We start from the raw sequence: 12,401 nt of genomic DNA, 5'->3' as shown, positions 1-12,401 counted from the left end.
TCCTAGCTGCACCGTTCTGCTCATATAGCTGAAGCTAGGAGGTTAGCCTTTGACTCTGTTGTTTTGCGAGGGGCATTCCGTGAGTTATTCCCTGGGTTTTTTTACACTATATAGCCAAACCGCGTGTTTATCCTCATGCTCAGTGTTGTGTTTTTGAAACTTAGAAAAATTTTCGGTTTCCATTTCCATCCTCACCAGTTCATTTTCAGTCCATTATCATTCAGTTCATACACTTGTTCTATAATTTGGTAACACTCTTTTCACTTATTATATTTTTCTGTTTTTATTTGTTACTACTTATTAACATAAATATTTTTTATTGTATCAGTGTCCAAATTTGCCTCCTCCTGCTGCTCCTTGCTCTCTGAATTTGTTCTATCAAGCTTCAACAAGTTAGTAATTTTTCTACTTATAATTTTAGATATATGATGTTTATATATATGATGTTATAATTTTGCATGATCTGTCAAAGAAAATATGATGTTTCTACTTGCATGATGTGTTATAATATATGATGTTTATATATATTTCGAATTTTGTTGTTAATAAAACTGTTTAATTAGAAACTGTATAATTTTTTTGTTTAATAAAACTGTTTAATTTTGCATGATCTGTTTAATAAAACTGTTTATATAAAACTGTTTATATATAATATATGATGTTAACATTTTTAAAATGATTTTTAAAACAATTAATTATATTTCAAAAACAATTTTTTAAAAAAAACGATTTTTTTAATTATTTTAAATAATTTTTTTTAATTAAAATGATTTTTATTACAATAAATTATTTATTAAAATTTTTTTTTTAAAAAAAATATATAAAGTTTCACAGGGGTTTGCCCCTGGCAAAACCCCTGGCACTGTATGATTTGACTTGTGTCAGTACAGCAGCGCGTCAGAAAAGTGTGCAGATGCGTCAGTGAGAAGACAGGGGCTAAGACAGGGATTTTGCCAGGAATTTTGCCAGGGCCAGCTCCTCGTTTTTTTGCCAGGGGTGAAATCCCTAGCAAACTGATTTGCGATGGGCGTTTTTCCCAGGGATTCAGCCCCTGGCAAAATCCCTGGCAAACGTCCATTTCCCAGGGCTTTTTGTTCTTTTCCCAGGGAATCCGCCCCTGGCAAACGAGCTTGTTTCTTGTAGTGATTCCAAACATAAAAATAATATTACATTAACTTCAAATATTACATTAACTTAAACAGAGTCGAAAGAAATAAAATTAGCATCAAATACGACAACTAAGTGATGCTAATTTTGCGACAATGACATATTATCTTCCATTTTGATTACATGCTTACTAAAAACAACTAAAATTTCTATTAGGCCAAATTTTTTTCAGTAGTTAGAATGCACTAACACCTTCAACATGTCATCGTTGGTTTTCAGTTCAATAATTTTGAATTTGATAATTTTATCTGAATACTCATAGTGACTTGGTTGTCGAAAAAATAATCGTCTTACCATTTGTGTTTCATGAATATCATAAGGGGGAATCCCATGAGGTGCAACTTGTTTGATCAAATCCTTTAGTTCATTCATGGTACATCCGGAAAAAATGTCAAACTTTTTGTGATTTTTTCCTGTGAACGAGTAACCAACAAACTCATTTTGGCGTGGCATGTTCCACCTCCCATTGTAATATAGCAGGACATCATGAGTAGGGGTCATAGTGACTTCAAGTATGTTTAATATACCATCTGGTGTTCTACCAATGGTGCATAATAACTCAATCGGACCAACACTTGAAAATTGATGATTACACATTAACATTGTGTTAACATCATCATCATTTTTTAGTTGCATACATTGAAAGCGAAGATGATTACCTATATCTGTGAATGGTTGTCGCTAGTAAATTTTATCCAAATATTGTCCGTTAGTTAGCTGAAGGGTATTGTGTATTCTAGTTTTTAGCGTTTGAAAATCACAAGCGTTAGGTACTCGAAAAGGTACTGGAGTGGAGGTTTGAAAATAAACACCACTGTCGTTGTGAACAATGGAACCATTTGGAAAAATAAAACCTAATGTGGAGTTCACAATTGTTTGACTGCTTGTTTCTCCCAAGAATGCCATACTTTGTTCAAAAAGTTGAGCTAGGAATGAATGTTTGATTTTTTACAGTATTCGGCTGTGTGATATATATATATATGTATGTATATATATATGTATGTATGTATATATATATGTATGTATGTATATATATATATATATATATATATATATATATATATATATATATATATGAGTTTCAGTATCATCGATTCAATTTTTTAAAATAAATACATACTCGTGCACATGATTTCTTTGTGTGTTGTCAACCACACCAATGATGTGGCATGCTAACACGCTTTATGTTAACACGCTTGCATTTCCCAATATGTAGTCAAGTCTTACAATGTCCTATCACGCTTTATGTTAACACGCTTGCATTTCCCAATGTGTAGTCAAGTCTTATAGTGTCCTATCATGCTTTATGCCAACACGCTTGCATTTCCCAATGTATTGTCAACTCAGACAACGATTTATCATACATGCGTACTTTATTTTAGTTGCACCAATTTTTTTTCTTCGAAAAAGAAACAATTAACTAATAATTTTTATGTTAACATAACAAATAAACAAAGACAGATAACTCTAATGTTAGATTCAAATTCAAAACAATCAATCATTCAAAGGTACATTTTCAATCATCATTTAAGTCAACATAGTTTCTTTTGTACATCGTGAAGCTTCTATAATGTTGCATTCTACTAATATATGGAGTTGGCCACTACTTCTACAATTGCTAGATCATAACAATACTACCGGCGGTAAAGGACAACGGTCTTTTAAATAAATCTATTGTACATGCAAAAGAAATATTAACTCAATTGTACACAACTGATTGCATAAATATATAAAAAAAAATTATATCTACAATGTACCTGAACAAAATGATTGTCATAGACGTGACCAATACAAATTATGCGATGCACCGAAGAATCTCCCGGTGGTTGACTTCTAAGAGGAAAGAACGTCATGCTTTATTAGTGAGACAAGGATACAAGGATTACATTATACCTTGATGCAATCACATATCTCATGTCGGTTATATCCATCCACTTATCCATAGTGACTTGAATGAAACAAATATAGACGTCGAAGTTAATTTTGAAGTTAAGTCTTAAAAATCAAAAACATAAATTAAATACCTTGGTTAACCCATCAACATGTAGTGACATCCTTAATTCCTTAAATTTGTTCGTGCTACCAAAGAGTTTGATATAGTCTTCTGAGAATTTGTCAAGTTCTATAAGCAGATAGGTGCGGACCAACGACCAAGAGTCTGCACCCATACCTAATAAATCGGAAACCAACCGATACCCACAGTTTCTATCAGCTTGGACATCAACAATGTTATCAATGAAGTCGTGGATAAATGGCTGAAATTGATCCAACATAGGCATGATCCTTCTTGGATTGGATTGCTCAGAAGATGATGCACTACGCTTCACTAAATAATTGCTATTTTACGTAGAATGAAAAGCATCTACATACTCCCAGTAAGATGGATCGCGCTTTGTTGACCTTGGGTTTCTTTTCATCGGTTTCTTCGGTGCACCTTTTGTGTTAAACTTTGCTGGAGGAGGACACATCGAATTTTGATAAAGGTATGCAATTTCGCAAAGCTTAGTCTTCAGAGTAAACTTACCACAAATATCAAGTTCTTCAAATCTTTTGGATATTGTTTCCATTACTTCCTTAATGCTCACATCGGGCTCAGATAACCCTTGGTCTGAAAAACCGAGTCTCCTCCAGAACATATGGATTGAATCTAGTGGGATGCAACCAACAACATATTTGGATAGCTCTCGAGCACAAGGAAGACCGTGCATGGTTCTCATCACACAACCACAAGTGGAAGGATTCTTGCCAGCATAGTGAACACACTCAAATTCAGCAGCAATCTGATTTAAAGCATACCTTGAAATCATTTCAAGAAGCCTCTTGTATAAGGTTTTTTTGAAGACATGTCCAACGACATGTGTACTTGTTTAAAATGATGCACTAATTTTCGTGTGCTGTAGCGTCATCATGTTGTTCATGGCATCCCAGAAACTGCATAAGTCTCCAAAGCTATTATGTAACACTCTTTTTAAAGCCCAGTGAGCAGATTCACCCTACATTTCAAATACACAAATAACAATAAACATATACAACAATAAAAATCCATCAATTCATCAACGTTAATAGAAATAAGTGAACAATTCCATACCTGTTTGTTGTTGTGTTCCCTAAGTGCATCACCTTATTCGTCCACAGGGTAACAAATTTTTCCTTGTGTGGGATTATCCATGTATCCTTGACATAATCAACAAACATTGGTCAAGGTGAACAAACCATTTCAAACCTCTTTAGGCACCCATCAAATTGCTGCTTCGAAGGACAATCAACAAGAGTTCCCCAAGCATCCATGACATATTTCCAAGCATTTCTTTGACCAATTAATGATTTACATTTGGCCTTCACATTCTTGTTTATGTGAAAGCTGCACAACAAATTTGTACACTCAAGAAATGCAATTTTCACTGCATTCATCAATGTTAGGTCTCTGTCAGTGACAATGACTCCAGGGAGGACATCATGTCTTAAAAATATACCTCATAAGCATTCTAAATCCTAAACCAAATTATTAAGACGTTCACCCTCCAGATATGCAAAACTGGCAGAGAATGTCATCCCAGTTGGTGTCATCCCAACAAAATCGAGCAGTGGGAGTTTGTACCTTTTTGTTTTGTAGGTACTGTCTATCAAAAACACCAAATTACATGTATTGCCTAATTTCACTGCATCAGGGTGACACCAAAAGATATCACGAACCACATCTTCATCCTTTAATCTGTGCCAATGAATATACTGATCTTGTTCAAGAAGCTTTATTAGATGTTGCATTCTAGTATCACTTCCTCTTATGGAAGAACGGTATGCACTTCTTGCATTATATATTTGTTTGATGGTCGTACAACTATTGGCATTGTGCTTATTCAGAGTCAGCGGAATGTTTCTTGGTTTGACCATTGACTTTGTCATATCAGGAATAAGTGTTTTTTCAGCTTTAGTCAATCGTCTGACATATGGATGTCCAACTAATGACTTGACCAATTCATGATTATGAATCCCACAAATCAACTTCACCATCCAGCCTTGTCCTCCAAACACTGGCTTGCCACGAAGCTTGAAGGGACACCCACATTTCCTAGTCCCAGTGTCTCTTCTAACAAATTCTTTCTTCCTACACCTATACTCGCCACTCCTTTCACAGCTAATTAACACAAATGAAGTCTTTCATCTACTACCTGTGTTTGTGTCAGACCTTACAATCACCGCCACAAATCCATTTTCATAAGCAAGGGATCGAGCCCACCGCAAAACATCCTCTCGGCTGTCAAACACCTACAAACCAATCCAGATAATTTCAGTTTCCTACAATATATTCATTTTATTAAAACACTCACAATCATGAACATTATTACCTGAGAAGTATTGAATGCATCCGAACAATCAACATGTGGTTCATTCACACCATATTATTCTTCATTTTCATAATTCATATCCACTTCTTCAGACATTATACTTTCATACATCCACTGATCTTTGTCCATCTTAACAATAAATAAAAAATTTCAACACAGACATACAACACATAACTGAACTACACATAACATACAAAACTATATATAATAACTCATCATTAGTAAAAAGCCAAAACCCTATTTCATTCTACAATTATAAACAATTCAAATAAAAAATGACAATACAAACAAAGTAATAATTTAAAAACAAAATTAAACTTTAAAATTTCAAAAAATAGAGCCTATTACGTATCAAGTTGATTCGTAAGTCTTTTACGGATCAACTTGATTCGTAAGTATCAACTTGATCCGAAGCCATGAAATCTACATGCGGATCAAGTTGATCCATAAACTTCTTACGGATCAAATTGATCCACGCGATCTGCGGTACACCAGAATGCAAACCCAACACTACGTACCTCGTATGTCGCCGATGACCACCTTAACACTAAACACTGGTACCTTCACCGAACCAAACCGATCACAAGGAAATGAACAAAATATGGCGAAGCACTCCGCATCGAAGAGAGAAAAGAATTAGGAGAGGATGCACAAATGGAAACACTGTGCCGTTTTTAAAACCTAGGTGCACACCAAATGGAAGCATTGTGCATGGAAAAGTATTTTAAGAGAGAAAGAAGGAGCAGGGACACTTTGGAGAATTTTAAAAATTGTTGGGTGCACCTAGCGACTCCCTACATAAAACTAACATAGCAGCCCATGCATTGCATGGTAAGAAAAAAAACGAGAGAAAGTGTCAAAGAAATCAAAATGGAGGCTGGACAAATTTTATATTTATATATATATATATATAACACCTTGCACCTACCTAGGTTATATATAGAACCTTGCACATACGTAGGACTAAGTAGCAACCATGGCAGGTTCAATTTCTTTGTTGGAGTTCTCTTTGGTCATTTTTATCCAAATCATGACACACTGCCATAGCAGCATCACCACATGCTTGCCTGAGAAACATGCTGCACTATTCATATTAGGAGATTCGCTATTTGATAACGGAAACAACAATTACATCAACACCACCACCTCTTACCAGGCAAACTATCCTCCCTATGGAGAAACTTTCTTCAAATACCCTTCTGGCAGGTTTTCTGATGGACGCATGATACCAGATGCCGTTGGTATGATTTTTATCATATGCTGTTGATTTTTTTTATTAAAAAAAAAATATCATTTCTTGTGAATACTGATTAAGAAAACCAAGTTAGTAATCATAAAAAAACATGATTCATGATTTATCTTTCTTCTCTTAATCAGAAGTACCAGCAGTAAATCCTCTAATATATTTTTTACTATGAATTACAATTTATTGAGAGCTATCAAATTAAGAGAGAAATCCATTAAATAGAGTGTGAAGTGCACAAAATTTATTATTTTTAGTGAATCTCAACTAATAAAAAAGAAGTTTTGTTAACATTTTTCTTAACCAAAAAGTCCAATTGGTGAATGATTCATTCTGAATTGAATATATGGTTAATATTCATTTCGTGGGTGCAACTTTGTACAAATGTAATTTGAACTATATAAATAGCACTTACGTTTATATTATTTTTTATTTTATTTTTAGCTGAGCTTGCTAAGTTGCCTATACTTCCACCGTATCTGCATCCGGGTCACGTTGAATATGTCTATGGTGTCAATTTTGCTTCAGGAGGGGCCGGTGCTCTGCGCGAAACATCCCAGGGAATGGTAAGACCATCATCAAATTTAATTAAATAATGTGTGAGTTATTATAAACTCAAATATCTTTTCTTCAATTTTTATGGAAAATAAAAACACGTAATTTGAAAAAAAAATATTAATTATCTAAAGTTTAAGAAATTGATGAAGAGTGCGGAAGGAGAATATATATATATATATATATATATATATATATATATATATATATATATATATTATATTTTGATCATTCATCCTATTATCATTTGGCGTCACTAATAAAATTATTAAGACCAATCACGTCTCTATCTTTAGCACATAACTTATGATTGAAATTTTATGTATTCTGTTAATGATGGGCACGTGAGTTATGTTCCCAAGTACGGGTAAGATCTAATTAAGGTACACTAACATGTGAGGGTTAATTAGAGTTCTGAAATGTCTTTGATATAGTTCGGACTTTACTCATCTCATTTCTCGATAATTCATTACTTTTATTAATCTTTGTATATATTGAATGTTTTTTGGGAAAAGGCCCCTCCTTAATTAAAGTGTAAAATTATATTTTAATAAATAATTTATTTTGCGACTTTTCATTGTTCTATTCAATCAAATAATAGAAGAAAAAATTTAATAATTTTTATTATTATATCTATCTATTTAAATAATACATAATTTCTATCTTATTTTCTTTCCATGCTTTGATTACTTGGTCCGCCCATGTTGGCATGTTTGACCCGTGTCTTGACTAGTCTCATGGCACAGTATGACACCCCATGGATGAATTGTGATGATGACCAATTTGGCATATATAACTTAATTTGAAAATAGAAAAGTCGAACTAACTTTTATATACAGCTTAATTTAAAAATGAAAAAGTTAAACATCAAGATTGTTGCCGAATTATAAGGATGATGAAAAGGCAAATAAATTCAAAGTTATTTTGAATTATTTGAATTTTTATTATTAAACAATTAAATGATTTGGAAGAATTGAAGTTAACCAAAGTCCACAAGAAACTTTTACTCATCATGGATCCAAAAAAATTAGCTAGGAACGATGAGTTAGGTAAGATTGAAGTTTCAGTGGGATGATAAGCTTGACTCTGAGCATGTCTTGAAAATAGGAAAAAAAAAATAGGAACAAAGAAAATGCGACTAAACATAAAATTAGTTGAATCCTATGTAAACTAGCCAAAATTGATGGTTAGATAACTAAGTAATGACCTAACAGAATACCATCTTAATCAATACAATTATCTTTTTTGACTTTTTTCTTACAGCCAATCTTGTTATTTTCAAATTCATTATCTTTAATTCCGATTTATCTCTAAATCTTGTTACAATTCACCTTCAATTAAGTGTTTTTAAGAGTAATTTGAGAATCCGTTACAATTAAAAGTCAAATTTCTTCTTGTAACTCATAAATTACTTGGTCACAATTTTAAATTTTAGAAGTAGTGTTGTAACAAATGTTAGCAACAAAACATATTTGACTATATATATATATATATATATATATATATATATATATATATATATATATAAGAGAATCTTGTATAAAAAAGTCACTAAAATGTCATAAAAAATATATTGACCTAATTTTATACATAAAAAATTGTTGGATAAATATATAAATATTATTTTTGATTGGTCCTTTTTATAAGAAACAAATGATAATATATTTTATATTATTAATTGTTTCTTATAAAAATGATTGTATGGATTATACAAATCTAATTTTTGTCTTAGTTTTATCCTTGACATGTATGTAGGTGATAGACCTCAAAACTCAGGTAAGTTACTTAAAAAATGTAAAGAATTTATTTAGTCAAAGATTCGGGCATGCAATAGCCGAGGAAATACTGTCCAAATCTGTCTACTTGTTTAACATTGGAGCCAATGACTATGGTTCTCTACTGGATCCAAACTCAACCAGTGTACTTCTTCCGGTTGATCATCAAGGATTTGTAGACATTGTAATTGGAAACCTCACAGACGCGATCAAAGTGAGTACAAACTTTGAATTGATTGTTGAGAAATAATTGCTTGTTATGTTCTCTTTAACTTCCTATTTTTATTCATAATTCTAATTAACCTTAATATTATATGATATGCTTTTAGGAAATTTATAATATTGGTGGAAAGAAATTTGGATTTCTTAATGTGCCTCCGATAGGTTGTTCCCCTGCCATAAGAATTTTGGTCAATAATGGAAGCACATGCTTTGAAGAATTTTCAGCCATAGCAAGATTACACAACAATGCACTCTCAAAAAGGCTTCACGAGCTAGAGAAACAGCTCAAGGGATTCAAATATTCAGTCATGGATTTTTATAGTGCATTTTCTCAAGTGTTCAACAATCCTACAAAATATGGTATGACCATTGACCTCTCTCTCTCTCTATATATATATACCAAAATCATCGTCAACAATCTATAGGAGATTATAGACTTAACATTTTTTAAATAACAGGGACTAAAATGAATATATTCTAATAGACCAATATAAAAAATTTGCAATTTTATAAGAACAGAAAAAATATCATTAGGGACTCAAACTGCGAAACAAAAATTTATAGGACCAAAATCATTAAAAAAATTATAAGAACTAAATGCATAAAACAAGTATATTATAAAAATTAAAAACATACTTAAGTCTAATTTTGATTTAGCACACTGTATTCATTGTTTTCTGTTTGACGTTTTGGGAATTGAAGGCTTCAAAGTAGCGAGCGTTGGATGTTGTGGAAGTGGACCATATAGAGGAGTGGATAGTTGTGGAGGGAACAAAGGGATAAAAGAATATGAATTATGTGACAATGTCAATGAACATTTGTTCTTCGACTCTCATCATCTTACTGATAGAGCTAGTGAATATTTCGCCGAGTTGATATGGAATGCAAATCGCACTGTCACAAGTCCTTACAATCTGAAGCAACTATTTGAACTTTGAATATGTTCTACCAAGCAAGATATATCTAAAGAAAGACCTATTATCATGATAAATTTGTTTCCAAGTTCTGTATTTTGGTTCACTCTGGTATTTTGTGTTCAATAAGTGGGTTGAGCTTGCCAAATAAAATGGTCTTGATGACTTGAATTCATAATTATTATTTTTGCACTGCAAAAAGGTTGATTATAAACAAGTTCCCTTACAAAATATGAATCCCCTATTAAATGAATATCAGTACACTTTAAACATAAAACCAGAATACTACCCCGACTGGAATTTGATGAACCCATATGCCATTCAAAATGAAGCTAGTGTAATTGCCTTAGCTGCAATAAACATTCTAGCGGTTGTATATTCCATAAATATAGAGATGATTTAAAGTCAATTACTACTAAAAAAAAATATTTTTTACGAAACATATTTAAAGACAGCTATTGAAAAATCCTCATTATTTGAACAACAGTGACAATTGTATAAATATTACAAATATTTTAAAGACGATTTTTGTAAAATTGTCTTTAAAACCTCAAAATAATGATGGTTTTAAGAAAAAAAATCATCCTAATTGAAATAAAAGACGATTTAATAAAATTGATTTTTGAATGTTACTTATCCTTATTGTGTGTTTCTCGGACTATAAGCACAAATGACATAAATTTCTTATCTTCTTTTTCTTTCTCTCTCTCTCGAAAAATTGGTTCTAATAAACATTAATCAAATAAATCTAGATTACCAAAAATGAGATCGCAATACAAGAGAGCAAAGGACCTTTGCGTATATAAGGAAGCGAACTTAATGACTTTCTTTTTGTTGAAGTTAATTTTCACAACGAAGTCTCGATAAAGCATTTCATCCTCTGTTTTGTATATCTCGTAATGCCGTCCACATCTTTGCTAATGCCATCCCACCCCTCTGGCATAACCTTGAAGTTTAGGATGTAAGGAAGAGATGCAACATGAAATTCACTATCATGTGAATTAAAAAACCTCCAAGCAATAATAAAAAAATTACACAACTATTCAATAGTCACAATCCACACAAATCAAATCAATCTCGATGCCAAACACAAAAAAATATCACAACACTAACTTGGGGAAGTATCAAGCAAGAGCTCAATAAAATAATCAAGCGGATGATTCCTTCTTCTCCTCTATCATTTTGAGATAGAGAATGTCATGAACCCTTTGTCGTATGATTTAGTAATCCTTAGCCAGTTTTTGACAGTGTAATCTGAGGGTTTTACTTGTGCAATAAGCTAGTACATTTTGACTTTCTCAGAATCTTTGAGATACAAATACTTTTCCTTTACAATTCTCAGCCTCCAGTTTGGGCAGCTCATCCTCTATTTCATGCATTTCTACTAGAACCACGAAGGACCTTCAGGGTTAGGGTCAGTAGAAAAGGAGAAAATAGGCCGAGGGAATGGGAAAAAGACTACTACAAATGTGACCTTTAGTAATTTATTTTATCTAACACTTAATAAAAATATTATTAAAAACTTTTGCCAACATCTAAAAAATATTACTAATGTGTTTTCTAACATTTTATCAAATATTGGATATGATCCATGTCACTAAAGGTTTATTTATGAAACATGGACTATATATAATATTTGATAAAATGTCACAAAAATATATTAATAATATTTATTCATATTTGACAATATTTTACAAATATTTCCAAATTGGGCCAACTTTTTTTTTCTTTCTATTTAGGTCTCATATCTGTTTGTTAAAATAAAATGGTTTCCTTTTACATGTTTTTCTTTTTCTTTTGTTGGTTGTAATTCAAGGTGATTGTGGTGACATACCACTTATTACCTTTCGAGTGTTGAGTGTAGTTAGTTTTGTTAGAGGTATTCTATTATGTCTAATAAGCTCTTAAAATTGAACTCGTACTTAATATTACTTGCATCTTTTATTCAATCAGTCCAATGAGTTATTTCAATAGAAGTCTTTTATTCTTTGAACTCTATGGCGTACGGCCATATCAATTTGGTGCAATTTATATTTGATGTAAAACATATCACGATATTTTTGTCAAAACCACATCTTATCTTTTATTGTAATTTTAGTAATACTTGTTGCTTTATTTTAGGAATTTTTTATTTTATTTTTTATTTATGGAAATTAGGAAGATAGAATCCTCATTTACT

At 32.0% G+C, this 12,401-nt stretch overlaps 1 protein-coding gene across 2 annotated transcripts; it reads left to right on the top strand.

Annotated features, from left to right (window-relative positions):
• The first annotated feature begins 6,455 nt into the window (after window positions 1-6,455).
• On the top strand, window positions 6,456-10,403 carry LOC114387398 (GDSL esterase/lipase 5-like). Of its 2 annotated transcripts, none has more exons than XM_028347580.1 (5): window positions 6,456-6,754; window positions 7,285-7,322; window positions 9,067-9,300; window positions 9,416-9,668; window positions 10,011-10,403. In XM_028347580.1, exons 1-5 carry the CDS (start codon window positions 6,490-6,492, stop codon window positions 10,244-10,246), a joined length of 1,026 nt encoding a protein of 341 aa, XP_028203381.1. In that variant the 5' UTR covers window positions 6,456-6,489; the 3' UTR covers window positions 10,247-10,403. The 2 variants fall into 2 exon arrangements, with proteins under 2 accessions (XP_028203381.1, XP_028203380.1); XM_028347579.1 differs by having other exon boundaries at window positions 7,201-7,322.
• Window positions 10,404-12,401: the final 1,998 nt, after the last annotated feature.

Source organism: Glycine soja, chromosome 15 (assembly GCF_004193775.1).
Source record: "Glycine soja cultivar W05 chromosome 15, ASM419377v2, whole genome shotgun sequence".
NCBI classification, from domain to species: Eukaryota; Viridiplantae; Streptophyta; class Magnoliopsida; order Fabales; family Fabaceae; genus Glycine; species Glycine soja.
Note: the sequence above shows the minus strand (reverse complement) of the source record. Positions and strands in the feature narration are given on the sequence as shown.

Excerpts from the sequence above, each read along its gene's own strand:
- LOC114387398 (XM_028347579.1), top strand. The coding sequence starts at position 6,490 with ATGGCAGGTTCAATTTCTTTGTTGGAGTTCTCTTTGGTCATTTTTATC. Across the intron at positions 6,755-7,200 it reads CATGATACCAGATGCCGTTG|CTGAGCTTGCTAAGTTGCCT; the intron begins GTATGATTTTTA and ends TTTTATTTTTAG. Across the intron at positions 9,669-10,010 it reads CAACAATCCTACAAAATATG|GCTTCAAAGTAGCGAGCGTT; the intron begins GTATGACCATTG and ends TGGGAATTGAAG.